Genomic DNA, 25,168 nt, shown 5'->3' on the forward strand with positions numbered 1-25,168 from the left:
CAGTATCTGGGCAGCAATGAATGACTGCTTGCAATTACTTTTTCTCACTGAGGTGCTTCCTCTACCAACATAACAGATTCCACTATCCATGCAATCCCGTAACGTGACTAACGTCCTCCTCAATTTACGAGTGTACCCTTGAGTGAGTGTGGTAATCGTACTCAATCTGTGACATCGTTCGCAACAATTTTTCTGGATTATGATTAATCATTAAATTTAATCCACTGAACTATAGGACTGAGAACGGGGAACTTCTTCAATTAATTTAACAAAGTCCTCAAACGTTTTTTTTTTGTTTTTTTAAATCATCTGTTTTAGCGCCTACTAATGCGAAAAAATTGACTCTTTCTACCGCAATTTCTGGGGCAAAAGAGTATTCAATTTTGCTTACAAATTGAACCCAGCTGAATAATTATAAGAATTTAAAGTAACAATTGTGGTCAGCTTTATTTGACTGTTTCAAGAGAAAATGTACAAGTATAAAGGAAAGAAATGTCACCTGATCTCAACAATCGAAGCTTTTTCACATTCCCAAAGAAAATCACAAGTTACTTCAGAAAACATTCTGGTTTGCCTTCACTCATTCTTGTCACCAGTTATCACAACAGCACCCACCGTTCAGGATTACGTTCAGACATTCAGCAAAAGAAAACTCATGATTAAGCAGTTAAACATTTGCTGCCAGAATCAAGACATTTTTTATTTGTGTGGGACAGCTCGAGCATTTTGTGTTTATGTTCGGTGTAAACCAGCATCTGCAGGTACTTCCGACACATTTTGTATTTATGCATTCGTCCATTAGGTGGCGTTGGCAACAATAGATTCACAACCGTGTCTGTAGTAGGGTTTCGGCACGAAACGTTGCCTATTTCCTTCGCTCCATAGATGCTGCCTCACCCGCTGAGTTTCTCCAGCATTTTTGTCTACCTCCGGTTCTGTACACGCAGCTTTGCTCCTTGCAGGTGGACCATTGCTGCTTTGCACATTGATACAAGCCCCTACTAGCTGTTAGAGAGTCAACACACACATGTCAGGTGTATCATGCCTCATGCTTTACATGCAGTTCGATCAAACATATTTCTCAAAGCTCCCCTGAAATCCAGTGTTCAAACGATCAGACACACAGCTGTAACAGTCAGTCTGCGACATACAAAGAATGTCTGTAAAAGATGCTTTTAAAATCTAACTCTAGAGAAACAATTATAAAACGGCCTCGGTGACTGGCCACCCAAAGCCAGCAGCTCACCACCAAAATGTAGATGGTTCAGTACTGATACCAGAGGGTCAGCATGAGTACCAAGAGGGGGTCTCACTCACCGTGCCAAGAGGCTTGGTGTGTAACAGGGGAGGGGGATGCTCACAAGTGAACTGATGATGGGGGCTCACAGCAGATACTGGGGCGGGCCACTGCAAAGTGCCGATCTCAGCACAAGAATCAAAGCGTACACGTCTAGTGACTGCGGAAGGGACGGTGTCTCTCCTGGTACCAGGAGGCTCATCCCCAGTACCAGGATCTCACAGCCAGCAATAAATGTCACCGTCTGCACGAAGACCCATGTAGGCAGCTGCGGACAGTCCAACACGCAGACACACGCCCGAGATTCTTCATTCTTTACGTGGCGATGTTTACATTTAGTCTGATCAAATTAAGACGTTGGATTCTCCTCCGCCTTGCGCTCCACAATAATGAGATCAGCACTGCAACCCAGATACCTCATCAGCTGCCATTGTCCACCAGTGGTTTTTCAGTCAGTGGCCGTTGAACTTACTCCAGCTGTGTGTCCCCTGCAGGTACTGGGTCGTGGAAAACCTTCCCAGACTCCTCCACTGGGAAGGTGTGGGTCTCTGCTGTGCTCTGAGACTTCATTGACTCCTGCTGAGGGAAGTGAATGTGGGAGTCCAGAGGTTTGGCAACGGGATCTTTTTGATCGGGGCTGACACAGTCGCCGGATTCCACTCCGACGTACACAGTGCGTGGGCTCATGATGTAGATGGAACCTGACGTTCAAACAGAAAAACAGATCAGATCTGGTTAGAACAGACGAGGGAGAGGGGGAGCTCACTTTGATTCTGGAGATCCATTCCCAACAGAAACATCTATCATACAACTTCCATGCTTTGGACAAAAGCAATGTTTGAGGCATTTAGATCTTCACGACCAGGCAGGGACTAGAGGGAGTTAAACACCAGTAAAGTGCAGAAGAAGCTTAGCAGGTCAGGCAGCATCTGTGGAGGGAATGGACAGACGGCGTTTCGGGTCAGGTCCCTTCTTCAAACTAGAGGGAATAGAGGAATGTGGACCATATGTGTTCACCCGACGCCGGAGTTCCATCTTGCCGGCAAGAGGGCCTGAAGCATCGGGCTTCACGGAGGCCACAATAGGCCCGACTATGGGTGAACAGGGGACGGGAGTGGACTTTGCTGCCTTCCCTCACAGTGGGAACCATTGTGGGGGGATGTTTTTATGTTTATTGTTCAATTCTTTAATGTTGTGTCTTATCTTTATTCGTGGCAAGTCAAATTTCACTACACTATTGGTGTATGTGATAATACATGTCCTTTGTAATTGTAATTTGTAATTGTAATGTCCACACAGGTGGGGATTAGTTGGGATTTGCATCATGGTTTTTACAGATTGGGTGGGCCGAAGGGCCTGTTCCTTTGCTGCATTGCTCCTAATTCTATGTAAGAGGTGATAAATGCAACTGGAAAGGAAGTTGTGAAAAGATATTCCAGATGGGAAAGAAGAAGTCAAACACATGTTAGAAGTAAGAAGTGAGTGATGACGGACAAAATGTATTGTGTCAGGATTTGATGAGCAGGCAAGGTTGAAGAATGTGGAAAAGGTGGGGAGGCGAGAGTTGAGGGTTACTCTTCAATAAAAAGAGATGAGGTGAAGAGGGAAAAGGAATTTAGAAGGATGAGAGCGGATCTTATAGAAAATTATGAAGGGATTGGACAGGCTAGATGCAGGAAACATGTTCCCGATGTTGGGAGAGTCCAGAACCTGGGGTCACAGTTTAAGAATAAGGGGGAGGACATTTAGAACGGAGACGAGGAAAAACTTTTTCACGCAGAGAGTTGTGAATTTGTGGAATTCTCTGCCTCAGAAGGCAGTGGAGGCCGATTCACTGGATGCATTCAAAAGAGAGTTAGATAGAGCTCTTAGGGCGAGCGGGATCAAGGGGTATGTGGGGAGAAGGCAGGAACGGGGTACTGATTGTGGATGATCAGCCATGATCACATTGAATGGCGGTGCTGGCACGAAGGGCCGAATGGCCTACTCCTGCACTTGTTGTCTATGTATCTATGAAATGACCGATGTGGCTGCGATATCCTCACCTTTAGTTCTGTTGGATAAGAGTAGACTTTTGAAATAGTCCTTGCGGCTGAACAGCAAACTGGAGACGACCAGAATCAGTAGGAAGGCCAGGACCAATCCAACTATCAACAGTAGGTTGACTACCTGTTCTGTAACAATCCAAACAACTAAAATCAGATCAAAGTGTATGAGAGCTGGACAGAAACTGAGAGAAAGACTTGCAGGGGGTGCAAACGGCATTGACAGAGGTCGGAGTATATATATCACAGAGATAGGCAGATGGAACATACATAAACGGCGGGTGCAGAGAGTACGTGTAAGAAACAGACAGATAGAGAAATGTGTGAGGGAGAGACACAGGCCCAGGAGTGGCAGAGGAGGTGAGTTAGAAACTGCGAAAGGCAAAGCACACAAGTGAAAGGCCGAATGAGAAAGCGACTGGTGACAAGTCAAGTCAAGTCAAGTTTATTCGTCACATACACATACGAGATGTGCAGAGAAATGAAAAGTGGCGATGCTCGCGGACTTTGTGCAAAAAGACAAACAAACAAACAACCAAAGAAACCACAAACAGGATGGAATACGGAATCACATACTCTTTTACATGTTAAATATTGTGGGCGGAAGGAAAAAGGGGGGGGAAAAAAAAACCCAGCAATTTAAAATGAGAGTCAGAGTGAGGTACGTGGCCGGATGCAGATTGACACAGTTGGAGAACAAGTGTACAAGACAGGAATGGGAAGAGACAGAGGGAAAGGGAGAAAGTAAAAAAAACAGAAAGAGAGATAATAACAGGGAAATAGAAAGACAATAACAAATGGACCGCCAGATAAGTCAGTCACACCCGTCTCGAGAGCCCGTTTATGAGTCAGTTTGCACTGTACTGAGTCCTCTCCTCTGCCAAGTGTCATGATTGTCTGAGTCTCACACCTTCGCTCCTCATCTTTCAACTTCCGTGAATCAAACGTCATTCAAGCCCCAGTATTTATCCACCTTGAACCTTATTTCAAGCTTCTATTTCGGTTATTCAGGAATGCTTGGTTTGAGGGAGTTTTTACTTGAATCTTCCTTTGCGAACTGTGAAGGTTTATTCAGAATATTGATTGTGTTTTTGCCGATCCTGTCTTTCAATCTCCTTTTGCACATTTGCTTCCGCCTGATCGAACTCTTCTTGCTGTAACTCTGGAGGAAGATGTCACGTTGATCCTGGAATGTACGCTACCTCTGTGTCTCTCTGCAACTCTCCCGAAGGCATCATGTCCTTTATCTCAACTCCTTATCTTTTTGATGTTGGCTGACTGCAAACAGGCCGACAAGGAATTGGAATTGGCTTCAATATGTGAGTATGTGTCTATATACACACAAACTGAACCTTTTTATACACACACTGAACTCTTGTTTACAGTGTACTATGTTTACATATTCTGTTGTGCTGCTGTAAGTAAGTATTTCATTGTTCTATCTGGGACACATGACAATAAAACACTCTCGACTCTTGACAGTTCCCCAGTGCCACGAACTAGAATAGTCAGCAGACAGAATAAGGAGTGGGGGAAAGGGGCCGAGGAGTGCATTTGAGGGAGGGGGTTGCAAGTTAGTCAAGGGGAATAACATTCCAGTTCGGGGAGAAGTCCTAAATCGACTTACTGTTTCCTTTGGGAGCAGTGACTGCAATGGACAACGTTGTCAGGTGATCTAGCCTTGGGGTGGTGGAATGGGGGTAAGGCCTGACTGGTGCGGAGGTAGATGCGTTGGACCGGTTGGTGCTGGGCCGGAGGATGTTGGTTATCGAGCTGACAGTTTTCTCACACTCAGCATCTTCGGTGGCTGTACCTTCTTTAAACAATCTGGCACATCTTAGGAAAGAATAGACAAAGAGAAAAGTCATGGATGGCAAATGGAATTGTGATGTGAACCTAACCCTCACACATCAAGACATCTTTCCCTCTCAGCCCCAATCAAGAACCTGTCAATCTCCGCTTTAAATATACCCAATGATTTGGCCTCCACAGCAATGAATTCCACAGATACACCCTCCGCCCTCTGACTAGAGAAATTCCTCCTTATCTCCTTCCTAATGGTACGTGACCATATTCTGAGACTGTGCCCTCTGGTCCTAGACTCTCCCACTAGTGGAAACATCCTCTCCACATCCACTCTATCCAAGCCTTTCACTATTCTGTAGGTTTCAATGAGATCCCCCTCATCCATCTAAACTCCAGCGCCCAGAGCCGTCAAATGCCCAACATACGTTAATCCTGCTTTCATTCTCATAAGCCTCCTCTGGACCCTCTCCACTGCTGGTAAATCCCTTCTCAAAATATGGGGCCCAAAACTGCTCACAAAACTCCAAACATGGTCTGACCAGTGCCTTAAAGCCTCAGCATTTCATCCCTGCTTTAAATTCTCGTTCTCTCCAAATGAATATCAACGATGCGTTTGATGTTGACGTTGGAAAACCCAGAACCTGGAGAAGTGCTGAGGTGGTGATTTGACTAAGTGGGGCTGCACAGCTCTGTCTGTCCTATGGAAAGGTCAACAATGATGTACGGGAGGGTGAATGGGCAGGTGGTTGCTGGCACTTTCACACCCCCATGCACAGACCAGCCGCAGTATTAGGCATTGTGTGCCTCCTCCCTCTACTCTGGTTCTTCTCCAAAACAGTGCACATTTACATGGTAGACAAAAATGCTGGAGAAACTCAGCGGGTGAGGCAGCATCTATGGAGCAAAGGAAATAGGCGACGTTTCGGGCCGAGACCCTGTCACCACATGAACTGACCCCCAGCGTGATGTGTTATTTTCTCCCCCTCAGCCCTTATCACCACGAGCTGAGATCTCAAGTGTGAATCAGGGGACTAATCCAATGAGTCATTCGGGGGTAGACACAAAATACTGGAGTAACTCAGCGGGCGAGGCAGCATCTCTGGAGACAAGGAATGGGCGGCGTGTCTGGTCGAGATCCTTCTTCAGACGGATGTCAGGGGAGGGGGCGGGACAAAGTTAGGATGCAGGCAGAGACAGTAAGACTAGTGGGAGAACTGGGAAGGGGAAGGGGATGGAGAGAGAAAGCAAGGGCTTTCTGAAGTTAGAGAAGTCAATGTTCATACCGCTGGGGTGTTAAACTACCCAGTTATTTGGGCTACTGATCCGTACTACTCGAGGGACTATCATTAACTCGTACTCACTTGGTATGCGGCCAGCACTTGGTGGAAGGAGGCTTCCCATCAGAGAATGTGTCTGGAGGGCAGGACTCGCAGACATTGTCTGCTGTGGCAGTTCCTGGTGATAAAAGATGAAAGCCGATTATCGCATTCGCTGCTTGAAAGAATTAGCTCAGTTAACATTAAACTCAACCAAAAATTCACAACAAAAATCTGCACTAAAACTGCTGATAAAAAGAGCTGAAAAAACAATGTTTTTCCCTTTAAGTAAAGGGCCTGTCCCACGTAGGAGACCTAAACAGCAACCTCTGGTGACCTTGCCCGTCACCCAAAAAAATAAATCAAAGGGCGAGGTCAATAGACTCCGCTTGTACTCACTGGAATTTAGAAGATTGAGGGGGGATCTTATAGAAACTTACAAAATTCTTAAGGGGTTGGACAGGTTAGATGCAGGAAGATTGTTCCCAATGTTGGGGAAGTCCAGAACAAGGGGTCACAGTTTAAGGATAAGGGGGAAGTCTTTTAGGACCGAGATGAGAAAAACATTTTTCACACAGAGAGTGGTGAATCTCTGGAATTCTCTGCCACAGAAAGTAGTTGAGGCCAGTTCATTGGCTATATTTAAGAGGGAGTTAGATGTGGCCCTTGTGGCTAAAGGGATCAGGGGGTATGGAGAGAAGGCAGGTACAGGATACCGAGTTGGATGATCAGCCATGATCATATTGAATGGCTGTGCAGGCTCGAAGGGCCGAATGGCCTATTCCTGCACCTATTTTCTATGTTTCTATGTTTCTATGAGGTGACCTGCAACCTCCTACCACCTCCCACGCATATGTTGAAAACCTTCCTCGACTATGAAGAAAACCACTTCGACTAGACCTGCGACAAAAAAATGATCGATTTTTAAAACGGCAACCTATTTCTAGTCGAGGCCGGTTTTAATCATGATGAAAAAAATAGCAGCAACCTAGATGAAGCCTCGACCACGCGGAAACCACTTTCGACCATTAGGGAGAGTGACCAAAACCTCCGGTGACCTGATGGAAACCTTGGGTGGCGGGCAAGGTCACTAGAGGTTGCTGTTTAGGTCCCCTAAGTGGGACTGGGGCTTAAGGGAATGTCTGGCAGGGTGGGCAATGGGAGAATTTAAGTGAGTATGACGTGTATGATTGTTAATAGAATGAGTCAAGCAACAAAAAGACGGACTGAGAGAGGTGCGACTGGGAATAGCAGAATGATTATCAACCCGCTACTCTTGAATAGGTAGTAAAAATAATAAAAGAAATTGCGGAAATGAATCCCATGTCCAGAAATCTGAATACCAGTGACAGAAGAAGGATGCGTTCTTGCTTCAGCTTGAACTGATATAAATATTTCCCAAATATTCAATAATTCTGTACAGTGCATCAAGGGTTATGTGACAGGGACATTTTGTCCACCAGACCACTGACCCAGAACATCAGTGTCACCACATGAACTGAGCCAGGACATCAATGTCCCCCACAGGGTCTGACCCAGGACATAACTATCCACCACATGCACTGATCCAAGTAAGTAAGTGTACACCACGTTGAACTGATCCAGGAAACTCCGCCACAGGGTCTGGCCCAGGGTATCATTGTCTCCATGTTCTAACATCAGCCCAAGTCACCAAGTATTTCCAGTTCTATTCTCTCCCAGGAATAAAGAAGCCAAGATATTGGTTCGGTCTGAGTTTATATTGTGGATGAAAAGTCAGAAACTGAATTAGGCTTTTATGTCATCATCTACCAATGACATCCCAATGGAGCATGAACAACCCAGTTTTTCACCGGAATTCCCTCCCCATTTTGGTGTGCGCTCCACACACTGGGACCAAGTCTCACTCACCTGCTTTAGCCAGGAATTTTCCTGCCTCACAACTGCTGTGTTTAACACATTGCAAGCAGGAGCTAAGGGTCTCAGTTTTGCAGAACATTCCAGGTTTGCACTCGCAGATCTGTCTTGTCCTTGGGGTACAGTTTTGAACTTGTTGTTGAACTAAACATGGGAAGACATCGGGGAAATAATACCAGGTTAATCACATTTGCGGAACGATGCGACACGATACAATATGATAGAACTTTATTTATCCCAGGTGAGAGCATGGCCAGGGTGGTGTGGACCTTTGTCGCTGGCTGCCTTTTTGAATCATTGTCTCTTATAGATCCCTTCTGTGGTGTCAAAGTCAATACCCATGATGGACCAGACAGCAAACTCCTTCGTTGCTGGGAATTTGAGTTGCCAAACCAGGCCGTGATGCAACCACTCTACCAGAGCACTCTGATCCAAAACCAATGACAAGTACAGAGAGCCTGGCCGACTCTTCTAACCAAAGATCCTATAGCGGAGCAAGATAGACCACTCCTGCTAAATGCAATGGGCTGACGTGTAGTACGCAACAGAGCGGGCCCTTTTTTTCATCCATTTTTCATCCATTTCAGTAACCGGACCCGACCCGACTCGCAGTGTAATCAATGTTGCGGGGGAACTGTTTGTGTTAATAAATTAAAATTCTGAAAATGAGAAGATTTTTACCAAATAACTTTCATTTTTACGAGGATGTTTCCGTATCCGGCTTCCGTCTCCGCACTATTATCCTACGGGATCTTTGGTGCGGTGACGGAAGCCGGTTACGGAAATGGGGACGAGAATTACCCGTGAATCTGCCCATGACCGTACTACGGCTTTTTCGTCGAGTGGACGATCTTGCTCGCTGCAGGATCTTTGCTTCTAACCCTAACCTGAGTTATTGAGGCAATTTGAAGACCCTATTACATTAAAGTTAAATCTCTAGATATTCTAGTCTGCAAGTTAAGTACCATGCAAGAGGCAGGGGGCAGTGGTGAACGGGGATTCATAGTTAGTAAAGTAGGCGGGTTGCAAAATTTAGGTTAAGATTCTTTTTAACCGATGATTTCCCCGTAACATTATCAGCTTATCAGTTGTCATTGCACTTCTGCTGAATTTGATTCACTGGGTTTAAACCGTCAAGTGGTCATAAATGTAACAAACTTACGGTCTCCGCATGTCCCAACGCAGAGAGTGCAGTCGAATGAATCATTCCACTCCTCCTGGTACTTGCTGGGTGGACAGGGTTTACAGACAGTGTCATTTTTAGAAGTGCAAGATTGTTGTCGATGTTTTCCTGAAATCAAGATCACCAAAAAATATATTACTTTACAGTCTGTGTGAGGAAGAGCCGAAATCGAATTCGATTTTGGAAATCAGGCCTGGAAAATGACAGCACAATCGTTCACAGACAGACAAATTCTAGTGAGAAAAGGAAAGACATCTTTACAACAGCGCAGTTGGCAGCAACACAGACTGACCTAGGGCGGTGTCTGTGTGGAGTTTGCACGTTCTCTCTGAGACTACATGGGTTTCCTCCATGTGCTCTAGTTTCTTCCCATATCCCAAAGACATGCGGTTTTGTAGATTAATTGACTTCTGTAAAATTGCCCCTGATGTGTAGGGAGTGGACACGACAGGGGGATAACGTGGAACTATACCCTCCCAGTTTGGCAAACCCAACAAGATGATCACCCCTTCTTATTTCCCTGCTCCACTCATAAAGCCTCAATGGATGATCCCTCCAGGCCTGGTTTCCAATCGTTTTTCTTACTCCCTATACTGAAGCACTTCCCTCTGGGAGGCGACTCCGGACTGTCAAAGCCGCCACAGCCAGACATAAAAACAGCTTTTTTTCCACAAGCCAAAAGTCTGTAGCCTCCTTTAGCTCTGGTATTTTATTTTATTCTTCACATGTTTAAATTATAATGTTTTATTTTTAATTGTCTCCTGTATATCATGTTGTTATCCCTGCGAGCAAAGCACCAAGGCAAATTCCTTGTATGTATACATACTTGGTTAATAAAATGTATTCAATTCAATATCTATAGGAGAAGTATGATGGAGTGAGTGCTATTGGATAGTTCTTTCAAAGTGGACTGAAGAGCTATCTTCACTGTGTATCTCTTTACCATTCTATCCTCACCACTCGTATTCCAGGAAATCACCCAGTATTGTTCTGAATCATTGCTACTGAATTTATAGAGGACATTGTTTCTGTTTTAATTGTATTCAGATCGTCTTCTGGGAACCTCGAGATGTGGTATGAGGTCCACTTACTGATATTCTACTAACACGGTACATTCACTCCAGCTTTGACTGCTGCTCCCTGCACATTGACCTCATTGCACCAACTGTTGATGGTTGGAGATTAATAATGAAAATAAGATAGTGATGGAGTGAGCATGCGTGGGAGTTTGTATCACGATTGCCGACTCCAATCTGCCCAGTCAGAAAGAAATATCAGATAACAATTGAGAGAAAGACAATGAGAATTTGATGCAATCTACACGCCTGTCCACTTCGTAAAAATCTAAACCATTTAGCCGAAAGCATAAAGTTGGTCACTGATGTCACACAAAAGCACCGTGTGCAATCATTTCCAATACTCCACAGTCAGCCTATAAATGAGACAGCTGAGGGCTGTGGTACTTGATCGAGATACATATATTATTATTCGGGGCAGAGAAGGGGAAACAGCTTTATTCAAAGCAGATCAACAAATGAGCCAGAGGCCACAGTGGAAATTAGAACAGAATAAATGAGATCAGATAGTGGAAAACTAAACTTCACACCAAAAAATGTATAAAATCACGAGAGTGATAGATCTGGTCTTTTACCCAGGCGAATCAAAAAAAAGAGACAAATGTTTAAGATATGAGGAGCGAGATTTAATACGATCCAGAGGACCAACTTTTTCATTCAGAGGGTGTTGGGGGGTATATGAAATGAGCTGGCTCAGGAGGTGGTTGAGGCAGATACTATAACAGCATTTTAAAGATATTTGAACAGGTACATGGATATGAAGGATTTATCGGGAAATGGGCCAAATGGGACTAGTTTAGATGGGGTATCTTGGTCACCATGGACAAGTTGGGCCAAGGCCTGTTTCTGTGCTGTTTCACTCTATGACTGATAAATATTTCAAAATAATTTACCCAGCAAAGTGATGGCCACAAATTCTAAGTGCTGTACGGAGCTTTTCTCTGGATTAAACCATGCCTTGTTCTAGTTCTAGAACCATTCTTGTTCTAAGTGTCTGATAGAATAGTGTAGAAGGCACGTTACTCTGCACCTAGCTTGTGTGTGCGTGTGTATGTGCAGCATGCATGTGTGTGTCAGGGAGTTTTATTCTCACTCAGAGCTGGTGTTGCCGTTGATAGATTGCTTTTCAGTCATGACACAAGCTGCTGCCTCCCTGAGGAATGCAACGTTCACCCAAACGTTGGGAGGGGAAGGAGGGAGAAAGCAAGGACTACCTGAAATTGGAGAAGTCAATGTTCATACCTCTGGGGTGTAAACTACCCAAGCAAAATATGAGGTGCTGCTCCTCGAATTTGCGGTGGGATTCGCTCTGGCCATGGAGGAGGCCTAGGACAGAAAGGTCGGATACGGAATGGGAGGGAGAGTTGAAGTGCTGAGCCACTGGGAGATCGGGTTGGTTAATGCGGACTGTATGGAGGTGTTGTTATTACCCAATCATGAGCACTCGAGGGGCACAGAATCACAGCGTTAAAGAAGAACGTTTGTCCCATCAAATTCACACCAGTTCCATGTAAAGGCAATACAGCACTCCAGTGAATTATTTTCTATTGAATGCTATAAATTAATCTGCCTCCACACCTACACCCAACAGGGTGTAATCTGGACATAAAGAGAGGACACCAGGAACTGCAGATGCTGGAATCCTGAGCAAAACACAAAGTGCTGGAGTAACTCGGTGGGTCAGGCAGAATCTGTGGAGGGAAAGGATTGGTAACGTTTCGGGTCAGGACCCTTCGTCAGATCACAGATGCTGCCTGACCCGCTGAGTTACTCCAGTACTTTGTGTTTAGCTGAAGAGTAGACAAGCTTTGGCAGTGTGAGAATAAGTTGAGTTTGATGGATGTGGAGAAGGGATGAAGCCTTTGTGTGTTGGGGGGGGGTGAGGACAAGCAAAAATCGCTTCTCTCTCTCTTCGAATCGGTGTCTTTAAAAATGTGCCTGCTGGCCTGGCACTTTATTCTATCAGAGTTCAGGTTTTTAAATCTATGAGTCACGCCAGATATGAGTCAGAGATCAAATACAGCCCGATCAGGAAATGGTTACGTTGCTCTTTCATTCTGTGACAAAAGGACGTTGAGGCCCTGAGCAGAAGCACAAGTGGAGGGGGGGGGGGGAAATAAGGCAATCAACATCAATATTGTACAGCTTCATTTTTAACATTGAAACCTAAATCAAAAAAAAAAGACAAAAAGAAAAAAGAGAAAAAAGGAGAGAATGAAGAAAAAGTAAAATAAAAGAAAGGAAAGAACAGACCCGTAAACTGCCAAAGAAGTGCAAGAGGAAAGATGGAGATATATCTTTCCCCTGATTGATTGTTGAACGACCAGTCGTATTCACTGTCCTTAAATGTATCCGACCCACCACATAAAATACAGCCATAGAAAATCAGAACACTTACAGCACAGGAGTAGTCCATTCTGTCCATCAAGTAGGTGCAGGCTGTTTAGCTTTTACTATTCATGAGTTATACAATGGAATGATCTCAGTCTCTGCCTAAACACTTCTTGTGCGGAAACTCCCCCACCCTAGTTCTCAGACTAGTTTCATTGACCCTCTGATTCATTTTACTGATTGCGTGCCTCCTTGTCATGTTCCCCTCAGTTAACAATGTACCATTCTACATTTCCTTACCCTCGTCTGCTTTGATCTGTCATTTTCACACCTTACCCTTCCATATCTCTAGACTCCCTCTCTCCTGACTTTCAGTCTGAAGTTCATGAGCAATAGGAGCAGAATTAGGCCATTCGGCCCATCAAGTCTATTCTGCCATTCAATTTTGGTTGATCTATCTCTCCCTCATTAACCCCATTCTCCTGCCTTCTCTCTATAACCCCTGACACCGTACTAGTCCAGAATCTATCTATCTCTGCATTTAAAATATCCATCGACTTGGCCTCCACAGCCTTCTGTGGGAGAAGTGTCTCGACCTGAAACGTCACCCATTCCTTCTCTCCAGAGATGTTGCCTGTCCCGCTGAGTTACTCCAGCATTCTGTGTCTATATTTGAATGGACTGACTTGCCAGCTAAACTTCAACCCCATTGGAATCACTGACAGACAGACCAAGGAAAAATGGCAGATTTCCTTTCCTGAGGAAACTATTTAGTGGATTCATGGTCCCATTACTGAAAGCAGCTATTAATTCCAAATGTATTGAATTATTTAAATTTAAATTCCCCAAACTCTTATCACTGACTCCATGACCCACAGCTTGGATATTATCCCGGTGTGAAAATGTGCGATGGATTGGTAGTTAAGACACCACACAAGTAGCCAGTGCTCTGGGGTACTCATCTACAGACACAAGTTCATATCCCAGCATGGCAAATGGGGACTTTAAACTCGGGGCCATTCAGATAAATGTGGAATGATAAAACTAGTGTCAGGACAGTAGTCATATAATTACTGGGTTGTTGTAAACACATACTTTGTCTTCCAATATAAGGCAGGTAAGGAAATCTGCCATCCTCACCTTGTCTGGCCCATTTATGACCCATCAATTTGTTTAACACTTCAGAACATCCTCATTTCATGGGCGTATAAGGACGGGCAACGTGGCTAATATTTATAGAGATACAAAATAGCCTGCAAGTAAATTTAAAATAATAACTTTGTCTCTGTGCTGAGTTAGCACGTGTGTGATGGGGTTGTGCAGAGGCAGTTTAGTTGCTGACATCAATCTCGTGCTTCATGCACTGCACTGGATGAATCAGTTACTGGGCACAAACCTCGTTCAATTACGCGGATGAGAGTTAGTATTGATATAAGCAAGCCAGTGCCTGTGACACAGAAGAGTCATGCGTTACATGGAAATTGATCAGAGAGTGGAGGATGACGTATACCTGGTGGACAAAGGGAGCAGCAACGTCTTGCTTTTGAGTTGTAGAATTTATTCTCCTCACAGGTATTATCATTCTGCTGCCAACGATTCGAGCTCTGAAAAGAGAGAGAGAGAGAGAGAGAGAGATACTGTTACTGTCATTCAGGAATTTCCCATTGACAGGAATAAAGACACTGCTTTTCAAACCATGAATGATACCATCTATTTATTCCTAAATCTATTCAGTGACCAAAGGCCAGAGGGGAGGCAAGGAAGGCAAGGGGAATGGTGGTGGGGAAGGGGGGGGGGGGGGATGAAGGAAGAGCAGAGTGGAAAGGAAGAACAAGGTGGAGAGGAAGGGGCAAGAAGGAATACTGCGTGGCCATTAATGCCATCCCATAGGGTCTTCTTCTTCTTCACAGCCCCGTACGATGCACAGAACAAAATATACTTTCCATCTCATTTGTTCCTTTTGAAAAGAGTCCAGTGGAAAATGTCTCATTTGGAAACTAAATGAAATGAGCTTAAGAATAGAGAGTTTGTAATACTTATTACAGTTTCACCCTTGGCTGTTTCACATCACAATATGTCCCTCGCATATATATTGTATGCAAATTGCAGACAGGAAGATTTTCCATCAAGTTATAGATCATGTACTTCATTAAAACTAAACGAAAGGGAAGTTGTCAATACTCAGGTTTCAGCTGAAACAGGTGTGAGGTAACAGTATGAATTGGCTGCTGATAGGGGGCAGTGTAGAGCGAGGAAATTTACATCCAAATCAGAGGAGACCCGCCTGGAAGTAACCCATGGAGATAATAAAAAGATGTACACAGTATCTAACCATAGTTTCTCCTACAGTGGGGAGCTGGACACCAGCATCTTGAGAAGAATAGACGTTGTACTGCTCAGTCAAGCCACATATTGTCATTAATGAGATCTGCCTGCTTCACAGTTTCATATCGTTTGCAATTTCAGTCCTAATCTCTCTGTGCAGATGAGGGACTCTCCCCCAATTTCAAACTGTCTCACTCAGGCCGCATGTTGTCCAGCAAGAACACGATGTTGTGCACAGACATTGTGGGCTGAAGGGCCTGTTCCTGTGCCATCCCGTTCTATGTTCCGTTAAGACTTTATAATGAGCATAAATAACTGCACGTTTTTAAAATTAATTGTATTTTAACTTGTATTTTAACGTATTTTAACTTGTTATGTATGGAAGCCTTTTGAGGAAATGTGTGTGTGTTATGTTTGTCTTGAAGCTGTCGTGGCACTGTAATTTCCTGAAAAGGATTATTAAAGGAATAATCAAAATCAATCAATCAATCAATTATACTTGCTGGACAGTCACAGTAACATGAAGTATAGTTGATGCAGGAAAATAATGGGGGTGTAGAAGTAAGGATAACGCCAGGGAAGAGGTTAATGAAGGGGTTGATGTTAAAATCGTTAAAGCCCAAAGGAACCAACGAAGACTGCAGGCAAATTGCATCTGATAATCGCTCAGTGTAAGCAGGCAAGCAAAGAGGAATGGTTGATGTGTGTTTTTGCCACCTCTGGGGTTCCAAAGGCTCGACATTAGATCACTTGCATTTTTCACATATACTAATGATTTAGATTTAGATGTCCAGGGAATAATGAAGAGATTTGCAGCGGTTGTGATGTTGAGGAGGGGGTTAGTGCAATGAGGGGTGAGGGTGAGCTTGGCAGTTAAGTGTGAGCAGTCTGGAGTGAGGCTGGTATCTGCCCATGGGGTGAAAGCAATAGCATTGGGGAAGGGGATTTGGGGAGGGGTTTCCTGTCTGGGACATTAAAGGCCTTGGTAAGGACAAGATACTGGCCTACTGGGAATGAGGGCGGCGTGTGCCTGGGATAGAGGGTAGTGTCCATCTGGGATTGGGGTTGGAGTCCGTCTGGGATCTAGGGTGGTGTCTGTCTAGGATCGAGGGAGGTCCCTGCAGTGTGGGAACCCAGGGCTGTGATACATTGAAACGATCTGTGATTCCTGCCCGAGAGATGATGGGGCCAAGTGCCATTCATACCGTGATGGTGCCTGGAGAAGAATCGGTATCACTCTAGTTCCCTGTTGACTGCCCTCTGCAGTGTGAGCCACAGATTGAAACCCAAGCATCAGCACTCCGAGTCCCAAGATTCACAGCCGTGGCATGCGTTCCAAACACCAGGAGAGGGGACCTCTCAATTCCACTAAATGAAATTGATTTTAAAATATTTTCCTCGTTGCTTCAACACGATCCCCCCCCCAATTTGCAGACAAATGAGCCCAACACCTCACACGTCAAGACACAACTTACACTCTATCCTTGACTCAGAGTGAGGATCTACTCCTTACACATCCCCAGGGTTTCCCCTCCACACACACACACACAGTTGCTGCTTGGATGTACATCCAGGGACAGTCTCGTATTACCTATGATTCATTACAGAAATGGTAAAATACAGCCTGATGCCAAGTCCAGCCTTAAATAATCACCATAATGTCTTGCATGACAGAGCATGTTACAGTTTGCATGTTAGTGCCGTGAGTTCCACAGCAGTGGCTTTGTCTGCTCTTGACTCATTCAGCGATGTTTGAGGGGCCCTTGTTCCATTTGAACACCTGGTTGTTATGTAGATGTGATACCCAAGTTTCAAGGTCAGCTTAATGTCACATGTACCAATTAAGGTACAGTGAAATTTGAGTTACCATACAGCCATTGTAAGTGAAAAGCAACATAAAATAAAAGTTAACATAAACATCCCACCACAGCGGCTCCCCGCATTCCTCACTGTGATGGAAGGTAATAAAGTCTAATCTTCTCCCTCTTTAGTCTACTGCGGTCGTGGCTGTTGAACCATCTGCAGTCGGTTGAAACTCTCCGCGGCTTGGAGCTCCGGAATCGGTCTCTAACCAGGGACCGCGGGCTCCACGATGTTAACGTCCACAGGCCCGCGGTTGGAGCTCTCCACAGTCGATCCCTGGCAGAGGGATCGCAAGCTTCACGATGGTAAGTCCACGCCGCGCCCGCAGCTATAGCGCTGGGGCAGTCTCCAGGAAAGGCTGCGCCACTGCACGATGTTAGGCCGCAGCGGGGACGGAGATACGATACGGGAAAAAAAAAAATCGCATCTCCGCCGAGGTAAGAGATTGAAAAAGGTTTCCCCCCACCCCCCACATCAAACAATCCAAGTAACACTAAAACATACACTTTAACACGTACTTAAAATAACAAAAACAGAAGAAATGACAGACAGACAGTGGGCGAGGCAGCCACTTGCTGGCGCCACCCGCTACCTCAACATTATAAGCAAACCCATAATTACTGGGTGGGAATCAAGACTTTTTTTTTTTTTTTAAACCTGTAACTTTGGTTTACTTTTCCAAAAGAATCCTCTCTCGAGCCATGCTGCAGAGCAAATCCAGGCGGACAATTCAGTGTGCTGAGGGAGTGCAGCATTGTCAGCACACAGAGCTTTCTTCTGGTTGCGAGTATGGACCAAGATCCCATGTGCTCCTTCAGGTTATAGAGGCATACAGCACGGAAACAGTCACTTTGGCTCAAATCCTCTATGCCGATCAAGATGCCCCATTTAATCTAGTCCTTTTTGCTTGTGTAAGAAGGAACTGCAGATGCAGGTTTACACCCTAAGATAGACAAAAAAGGCTGGAGTGACTCAGCTGTCAGGCAGCATAGACCCTATGGATAGACCCCTCTTCAGATGGCCTATGTTCGGCCCACATCCCTCTGAACCTTTCCTATCCATGTACTTGTCCAAATGCCTTTATCATACCTGCCTCAACTACATTCTCCGGCAGCTTTTTCCGTATACCCACCACCCTCCGATGCAGAAGATCCATCATCTCTCAAGCAAGATAATAAACCCAACGAGGCTGGTAATATGGAGACTGCCAATCTTAAAAGGAAACGGTGCCTACAGACTTTCTCGTCCTGATCCCCAGCCAGACATTCCTTGCCTCCAGTCTGCTAAATATTGAGAAATAAATACTGAAAATGCTGCAAACACTCAACAGGCCAGGTTGCATATGTAAAAAGAGTAACAAACTTGACATTTCAGTCAAATACTCTTCAGCAGTTGCCTGGGCCACTGAATATTTCCAACATTTTCTGCTTTTATTAAAGATCTTCAGCATTTGTAGTTTTTTGATTTACACCTGTTGAATATCAAGAGCAACTTTAAAGATTGTGCACTGTTCTGTTTAGCTTATTGTCACGTGTACCGAGATACAGAAAAGCTTTTGTTGCCTGCTATCTAGTCAGTGGAAAGACAATACATGATTACAGTCGAGCCATCTACAGTGCATAGATACATGTTAAGGGAATAACGTTTAGTGCAAGGTAAAGCCAGCAAAGTCCGATCAAGGATACTCCATTCATTTCTCGAATTGGAGATGAATAGGAGTGAACTCCCTGACTTGTGAATGAACATACGTCAGATATAAACTCACAATTCCGATTATCCTATCCGGCCAGATCAGTAGGTCATGCATGAAGAAATACAGTATAATCAAACCACAGCTGATTGCATCTCACCAGTAAAGACCCATTTAAAGAACTGCAGCATCATCCCCCACTGTTTCCTCTCTTCATAAAGTGCATTCAGACTTCAGTACTTACCACATCGAACATCCCTCAGAACACTGTTTATCTTCCGCTCCAAGCATTCACAATGGTGTGATTGTATCACTGAGGGTAGGTGACAGGGAGGGGGTGGTGGGGGTGGTGGGGTGGATTGTTGCGGATTTACTCCAGTTACAAAAACGTGTTTCCTGTCATGATGAGGATGGCTTGTGCAACTAACAGCAAGTTGTTCCTCAATCAGCCCGTTGATGATTAGATTACTGAGAAAGATGAGGGCCTGTTTTTATGCACTTTTAAGCTGGTAAACCTCCCCTTCAAACAGTGACAAGCAAAGGGTCAACAACGAGGGTACAATTTGGAAATCACCATTGCTATTCAGGTCGGGTTGATGCTGGGTCGAAGTGTTACGCGAGGCATTTCACTCAGGTGTTCCTTGCACTGCCCTGACCCAGGGACAAGCAGCTGGCCTGTGATCCACAGTGTAAGGAGATCTATACGGAATATCTATGGCGTGTGATTTATTCCTCTTTCCATTCATGATGTCAGACCTACTCAATTTTGTCAGCATTTTCGGCTTTTATCTTATTTCAAATTTCCAGCATCTGCAGTTTTTTCTAAATTAAACGTTTTCTTCAATTAAATAAAACATGCCCCTTTTTACAGTGACTACATGGCTGGATGATGAGTCTCTTACGTGCAATATCTGCTGGCCTTTCCCTCTGATAAATATGTATTGCTCAGAAAATGAATGATTCAGATTCAGAAAGGTCAATCATCTTGAAATTTCATTTGGTTGCATTTGAAAGTCTGATCTTGCACGTACTAACCACATGAATTACACGGCTCTTGCCCAACTCCTGCTCACCCCATACGGAACATCTAGCAATGAAGTGTCGTCCCTTCTCCCTGCCAAGGAAATTCATCTCCACTCCCATGACTGCAGTCTGCATCCTGTTCCAGGCTAACGTTCGGCTAGCGTTTGAGAGGCTATAAGCCGCTGCCAGCAAACACCAGGCAGTGTCCAACGATGCCTTCTCTATCATTGCCCGAGACTTCAACAAAGCTATCTTGAAGAAGGCACTGCCAAACCACCATCATCACATTCCCAGCAGCACCAGAGAATCACTCTCAGCCACTGCTACTCCAATGAGATATCCATTGCTTTAATGCTTGTGCATTTGGAAAAATTGGACCATCTGACTGTGCTGCTTCTTCCTGTGTGTAGGCAGTGGCTGTAGAGTCCAGCTCCAGTGAAGGGAATTATACAGAACAATGACGTTGCAACTTCTTGGAGTCAGTAGACTGGATGATGTTAAAGGACTCTGCACCCAACCTAAACAAATGTGCATGGTTGTGACGAACTTCATCAGGAAATGTATGCAAGAGTGCACCCGAGTGCTCCCTAACCAGAAGCCTTGGATGAACCAGTAGGTCTACAACTACCGAGGACCAGATCTGCAGCGTTCAAGTCAATCCATCTGGAGTCGTATAAGAAGTCCATGTCCGACCTCCAGAAGGCTATCACTAATATAAGGAGACATTTTCATACTAAACTGGAGGCTCACACAGATATTTGGCAAATGTGGCAGGGTTTGCACGACATCACTTCCTACCTTGTAGCTCAAGTGACAGCGATGCATCACTCCCGATGACATGAATGCTTTCCACGCTCACTTTGAATGGGAGACGAGTACCTTCACAAGATCCGGCAGGGTCTGATGGCATGTAAGATGCAAATCAACTCCACTCCAATTTGCCTACTGCCATCGCAGGTCAACATCCTGGAGACCACTATTGATCGCAAATATCATGTGCAATGTCAAACTCGGGGAAATGTCTCTGCTCCTCCCGATGCAACTAAACTTTGACTTATCAGTTAACCTCGATTAGTACAAATTGGCGACACCACTTCCTCGCTGACCATCAACAATGTGACACCTCAGGGCTGTGTCCTCAGTCTTCCACTCTCCCTATAAACGCGGCTGTAGAGTCAGGTAAAGATCCAAAGCCGATGATATCACCATTGTTGGACAAATAACCAGTAACAGTGAGATAGAGTACAGGAGAGAGATCGATAATCCAGTTGAGTGGTGCTGAACAACGATCCTGCTGCCAATGTTAGCAAAGAGCTGATTGTTGACTTTAGGAAGAGAAAGCCAAGGGATCATGCACCCGTCTTCATTTGCAGGATGGCAGTGGAATCAACAGCTTCAAGCTCTTAGACCTACACATTAGTTTGGTTTCGTTTTGAGATACAGCGTGGAAACAGGCCCTTCGGCCCACCGAGTCCAGGCCAACCACACACACTAACACTATCCTACACATACTAGGGAAATGTTGCAATTATACCAAGCCAATTAACCTACACACCTGTCTTTGGTGTGTGGGAGAAAACCGGAGACACCAGAGAAAACCCACGCAGGTCATGGGGAGAACGTACAAACTCTGTACAGACAGCTCCCGTAGTCAGGATCGATCCCAGGTCTCTCGGCTGTAAGGCAGCAACTCTACCACTGCGCCACCGTGCTTCCCACCCTCCAGAAGTGGAATTGTCACCATCCATCCATCTCTGACCAACCTGGCTTATTGAAACCATCACAGAGAAAACTTACCGATGCATCTACTTCCTCAGTCAGAAGCATATCACAAAATACCATCTAAAACCTCTACAAGTGTATGATGGACTGGTTGCATTGCGGCCTGGCCTGGTTCCGGTAACTCCCAACACCTGACAACAAAGAAAGCTGCAGAAAGTGGTGGTCCATGGCCCAGTCCATTAACATTAACCTCCCAAACATTCAATGGACTTACAGGATACACTGCCCACGGAAGACAGCTAATATCATCAAAGACCCACACCAGCCTGGCCAAGCCCTCTTCTCCTGTTACCATCCAGGAGGTGGTACAGAAGCTTCCACCTTCGAGAACAGATTCTTCCCATCAACTGACAGGTTCTTGAACCACCCAGCACAATCCTACCTCAATACCAAACGTATTCAGACTTTGCAACACTATGGCTGTTCTACATCAAGGGTTCCCAACCTGGGGGGGGGGGGGGGTAAATGCCGCCTCCCCAAGGGGTACATTTGTTGATTCTGGATTTGTACAGATTTTTTCTCATTGACTGACTGTGTTTGGTTCTGGTATACCGGGATCTGTTCATCATTAGTTGTTCATCAATAAGTGAAATAACATTGTTATGTGCAATTAAAGTTGCCAGGACGAAAAAAGTTGGGAACCCCTGCTCTATATACTTGTGGTGGGGGGGGGGGGGGGCGCTATCATGTTCAACTTTAGAGTAAATGGTCAATTATTGTATTGTAGGTAGACAAAAATGCTGGAGAAACTCAGCGGGTGCAGCAGCATCTATGGAGCGAAGGAAATAGGTAACGTTTCGGCCCGAAACTCTTCTTCAGTCTGAATTTTTGTGTACCTTCGATTTTCCAGCATCTGCAGTTCCTTCTTGAACACAATTATTGTATTGTGTTTTGTTCAAGATTCCAGCTGCTGCAGTACCTTGTGTCCCCAGTATAGTCACCAAAGATCCTATAGTTACAGCGGTGGCGTTTGACGTCCACTGCTCCAGTTGATATCCGGTGCATGTGACACACAGAGACCCTTGCAACACGATCAACGCTTTCGGCCATTCCAAGAAAATTGAAACAGCACAAGAGTCAGCAGCACTAAGAAATGTTCTGTTAATCAAGTCCAATAAAGAACAAAACCCCCTGCCCGCAGTTCCCGCCTCCATCTAAGACGCTTACACCCCACCCCCATCCAGTCAAGTCACAAACCCACGTTGTCTCTCTCTCTCACACACACACACACACTCAGTCATCTTCAGTTCCAGGCAATTTGTGATTTTCTTCGCTAATGTTTTACGGGACAAGTTATTTTTCCCCACAAATATTTTAAATATTCAGCCGTCCTTCCTTCCAGCGGTAGAATGTCTCCTATTGCTTCCTTTAAAGTGTCATGCACATTTTTGTTTTCATTGAAACAATCGAACTTTAGATAGACACAAAATGCTGGAGTAACTCAGCATCACTGCGTGGAGGGAATGGGCGACGTTTCGGGTCGAGACACCGTTAGTTCCATTATTCCCAACCACAAATAATCCCGAAGGATCCCGACGCGAAACATCGCCTATTTCCCTCGCTCCATAGATGCTGCCCGCCCCGCTGAGTTACTCCAGCATTTTGTTACTCTTATCTCCATTCACTCCAGCAAAGCCCGATTTCGCAGTTTCAAGTCTCTCGCCGTCAATCTCGCCGTTCATAGTGACCAATACTAACCCGCCGTGGCTGGCTGGGATGAGCTCCCAGACCAGAGATAGACACAAGATGCTGGAGTAACTCAAGAGGGCCAGGCAGCATCCATGGAGAGAAGGAGTAGGCGACGTTTCGGGTCAGAACTCTCCTTCAGACCAGAGATCAGGTCCCGTGAGCAAAAACACAAACTGCTGGGGGAACCCAGCGGGTCAGGCAGAAACTGTGGAGGGAATGGATAAGGCGGCGTTTCGGGTCGTCAGGCTGAAATCGAGACCCTTCTTCATTTCCTACCCAGATATTGCCTGACCCGCTGAGTTCCTCAAGATTCTGCAGTTCCCCGAGACTCGCTTTTTTTCCCCCCCCCCCCCCCCCCCCTGTGCTTTTTCATTAAGAGGTCTCGTTCTGGAGCAGTTTCAGAGAGAGTGGTGTGGGGTGGAGAGAGGTTGCGAGCGATGAGCCTGGTTACCCGACTATCGGCGACTACTAAATCCTCGCGCTGCGGTTGGATTTTACTCTGGGAAATCTCTCTCTCTCTCTCTACTCAATAAAGAAGGACAGACACAAAATGCTGGAGTAACTCAGCGGGACGGGCAGGATGTGTCTGCAGAGAAGGAATGGGCGGTAGACAAAAATGCTGGAGAAACTCAGCGGGTGCAGCAGCATCTATGGAGCGAAGGAGACCCTTCTTCAGAAGGAATGGGCGACGTTTCGGGTCGAGACCATTTCTTCTTCTTCAGATCCGGGAACAACACCCATTCCTTCCTTCTCTCCAGAGATGCTGCCTGTCTGACCCCACGACTTACTCCAGCATTTTAAGAAGGAACTGCAGATGCTGGAAAATCGTAGATAGACAAAAATGTTGGAGAACCTCAGCGGGAGCAGCAGCATCTATGGAGCGAGGGGAATAGGCAACGTTTCGGGACGAAACGTTGCCTATTTCCCTCGCTCCATAGATGCTGCTGCACCCGCTGAGTTTCTCCAGCATTTTTGATTTACTCCAGCATTCTGTGTCTAGCTTCGGTGTAAACCAGCATCTGCAGTTCCTTCCCACACATCCCCGTCTTCTCAATAAACGCTGCTCATTTCCATCTTATTCCTATTCATTGTCTAACAATTGAAGCAAACAGGCGGGGGATGTGCTAGAGGGAATTCTGCTGACTATTCCCTGCTTTTTTTTTTGAACGGGTGGACAGGTCCGAGTCGCTGGAGCGCCGACACGAAATTACTATTGTGTAGGGAGGAACTGCAGATGCTGGTTCACCCCACGAAGACAGTCACAAAATGCTGGAGTAACTCGGCTGGTCACGCAGCTAGCATCTCTGGAGAAAAGGAATAGCCTCCGAAATTACTATCCAGTATTTAAATCTTGAACGATGGTGGGCGAACATCCTACAAATGCAAACGTGGATTTAAATGCTCTTCGTCCCGTTTGCAGGGAATGAATCCGACTTACAATACAATACGGTTGTATTCGTCACATTGCACATAAAGTGCAAGTGAAATGAATTTCAGACTTCAGTCTGAAGAAGGGTTTCGGTCCAAAACGTTGCCTATTTCCCTCGCTCCATAGATGCTGCCGCACCCGCTGAGTTTCTCCAGCACTTTTTGTCTACCTTCGATTTTCCAGCATCTGCAGTTCCTTCTTAAACACACGTGAATGAGACAAGAGCTGAAAGATAGGATTTATCACTATGGGACTTACCTCTCCGCATGCTGCCGTGGCCATCAACCAGAGCCACAACCCGGTGGCTAAACCCCGGCGACTCATCCTCGGTTCCTCGCTGACCAGTCTCTGGGGACGTGCGGGAGAACACTGAGCTAAAGGGACAGGCGCCTTTGAATTTTGCCGGTAAACTTTGGC

General features: G+C 45.4%; 1 protein-coding gene across 1 annotated transcript; it reads right to left on the reverse strand.

Moving 5' to 3' along the window:
- Positions 1–670: 670 nt before the first annotated feature.
- On the reverse strand, positions 671–25,168 carry LOC116990496 (tumor necrosis factor receptor superfamily member 1B-like). The gene is made up of 9 exons (XM_033048230.1): positions 25,010–25,168; positions 14,461–14,554; positions 9,523–9,651; positions 8,355–8,504; positions 6,510–6,603; positions 4,970–5,178; positions 3,343–3,471; positions 1,770–1,998; positions 671–1,005 (listed from the first exon to the last, which is right to left on the reverse strand). The coding sequence occupies exons 1-9, from the start codon at positions 25,073–25,075 to the stop codon at positions 1,002–1,004; spliced, it is 1,104 nt and encodes a 367-aa protein (XP_032904121.1). The 5' UTR covers positions 25,076–25,168; the 3' UTR covers positions 671–1,001.

This window comes from Amblyraja radiata, chromosome 31 (assembly GCF_010909765.2).
Source record: "Amblyraja radiata isolate CabotCenter1 chromosome 31, sAmbRad1.1.pri, whole genome shotgun sequence".
Taxonomy (NCBI): domain Eukaryota; kingdom Metazoa; phylum Chordata; class Chondrichthyes; order Rajiformes; family Rajidae; genus Amblyraja; species Amblyraja radiata.